Source organism: Exserohilum turcica (assembly GCF_000359705.1).
Source record: "Exserohilum turcica Et28A unplaced genomic scaffold SETTUscaffold_309, whole genome shotgun sequence".
In the NCBI taxonomy this organism is placed as follows: domain Eukaryota; kingdom Fungi; phylum Ascomycota; class Dothideomycetes; order Pleosporales; family Pleosporaceae; genus Exserohilum; species Exserohilum turcicum.
Window position 1 is genome coordinate 18 of NW_007360147.1, and position 2,174 is coordinate 2,191.

Genomic DNA, 2,174 nt, shown 5'->3' on the forward strand with positions numbered 1-2,174 from the left:
AACGTAGTCTCTAGGGCCTCTCCTTGTATAGGAGGTATTCTCTCTACTCGCTGCTCCTTTGTATATGCCATTGCTTTAAAGATATACTGTGGGTCTTCTCTCTCTAGAAAATCGTTCCAGTGTTTCTTTTTTGCCTCTTTAATGGCCCTTTGGTAGGTGTTTCGCGCTGCTAGAAAGTCCTTCTTATATAGGTAAGCTTCTTGCATAGAAGTCTCTTTTAGCTTTTGCGAGAATATCCTTTGGTAATAGGACACGTCTCTTCTTAGCTTAGTAAGCTCCTGGCTCCACCATAGCTTAGGCTTTGGTCCTTGCCTTAGCTGTGGGATAGCTTTATCTGCAGCTTGTTGTATTACTAGAGTAATTGCTTCTCTAATTGCTTCTAGTTGCAGCTTTAGCTGTTGGTCTTAGCCTAGGAGTAGATTTCTTAAGTCTGCTTTCCTTGGGTTATTGATCTAGTCTAGGCTCTATAGTATTGCGTTGCCTTAGATTGCTGTTGCTAGTTCTTCTTAAAATAGTAGCTAGTTAGCCCTTTTTGTGTTGTACTTTTACTAGGCTGCTAGGTTGTCTACTAGTTCTGTTGTTGTTTGGATAGAGAAGAGCAGCCCGTAGTGGTCTGAGCCAGTTTCTGTAGTAACTTGCCAGTCTTTAACTTTGTTGGCTATGTCTGGCGTGGCAAGTGATAGGTCTAATACTAGCTCTCTTGATAGGTGCGGCCTAAAGAAGGTCCCAGCACCTAGGGTGTTGAGTAGGCTTAGGTTTTGGTCCTCTATCCAGTCGGCTAGCTCTTGAGCGCCTTAGCTAGTGGTTAGGCATAGCGGATCCCACTAGGGGTGATGCTCGTTAGCGTCAATAGCTAGTATTGTTGCTACTAGTAGCCTAGTGCTTAGGAGGACTCTTAAGAACGTCTTAGTCCCTAGTAGACCTTTTTCGTTGTACACGTTTACAATATTAAACTTAAAGCTCTGCCCTTTAACAACTACTGCTATAGCGTCTAGGTCAGCTGCTAGTCCCTCTAGTAGAGATTTCTCTGCCTTTGCTGTTCTAGATATATAAAATAGAACCCTTAGGCGGAGACTGTTATCTGCTAGTGGGAGCAGCTGGGTAAATGCTTGGTGGGCAACTAACCTAGCTGCTAAGTAGTTGTTGTTGCTTAATGGGGCAATCCATGGCTCTTGGACTGCAATAATATCAACTTTAAGCTCGACTGCTAGTTGTAGCGTTAACTCTGTAGCGTGTAGGCTCTTGTTTAGGTTCACTTGTAGAATCTTAATGTTCTCTAACATAGAGATAGCTGCTAAGGGCCTCTCTTTGTTACAGCTAGAAAGATCTCGCAGTCTTTGCTATTAGCGAAGTGGGGCTTTTTGCAGTTGTAGCACTTAGGGAGAGTGTGTCTGCATAGCTTTCCTTTTATGCTATAGCTTAAGCAGTTGTGCTAAGCAGTTGTGTGGCTTTCTACGCACAGCTGGCATGCTGCTTAGTTTTAGCACCTGCTTACGTTGTGGCCAAAGGCTTAGCAGTTAGAGCACTGCGTTGTAGGTGGCGTGGACCTGTATTTCTTAGTTTAGAGAGACTGGCCTAGGATTGTGATCCTACTGCCTATCTTCTTAGCTTCCTCTTCTGTCTTAAAGGCAACTACTATAGAGCTAGTCTGCTTGCTCTTCTAGTTCTTTGTTAACCAGTAGGGGTTGCCAACAATAGTTTGTCCTTTGTTGTAGGTTGGGATCTCGTTGTGGAGGACCTGGAGCGATTCGGCTCCTTCGAACGTTGTTGGCACTCCATGGACTACTACCTTAGTCCAGGCTTTAATTGGTTGGGCCTTTTTGACTTGGAGTTGGTTTTGCTAGGTGTTAATTTACTATAGTAGAAATTCGCTAGAGTATCCTTTAGTTATTATAGTAATCAGGTTGTTCTTTCTGCTAACCAACACCTCTTTAACAACAGGGGCTATTATGCCTGCCTTCTAGAAAGCTTGATTGATTTTATTCCTAACTATTAGCGGGCTAGTTGACTGGCCTTCCTCTAGCGTTAGAAGCATCTGGTAGTGAGCGGCTGGCTTCTTTAGGTTGGCTTTCTTCCTTGGCTGTGCTGTTATCTAGGGCTGGCTTGTTGTGTTCTTAGCTGCGATTGTAGCGTATGAGGCCTGGGGCTTTTGAGTTGGTTGGAAGGAGTAGGAG

General features: G+C 44.1%; 1 protein-coding gene across 1 annotated transcript; it reads right to left on the minus strand.

Annotated features, from left to right (window-relative positions):
- Window positions 1-1,660: 1,660 nt before the first annotated feature.
- On the minus strand, window positions 1,661-1,831 carry SETTUDRAFT_112614 (uncharacterized protein; the record flags this gene model as incomplete). The annotated part of the gene is made up of 1 exon (XM_008029721.1): window positions 1,661-1,831. A coding segment is annotated over one exon (171 nt), but the record flags the coding sequence as incomplete, so codon positions are not given.
- Between the last annotated feature and the right edge of the window lie 343 nt (window positions 1,832-2,174).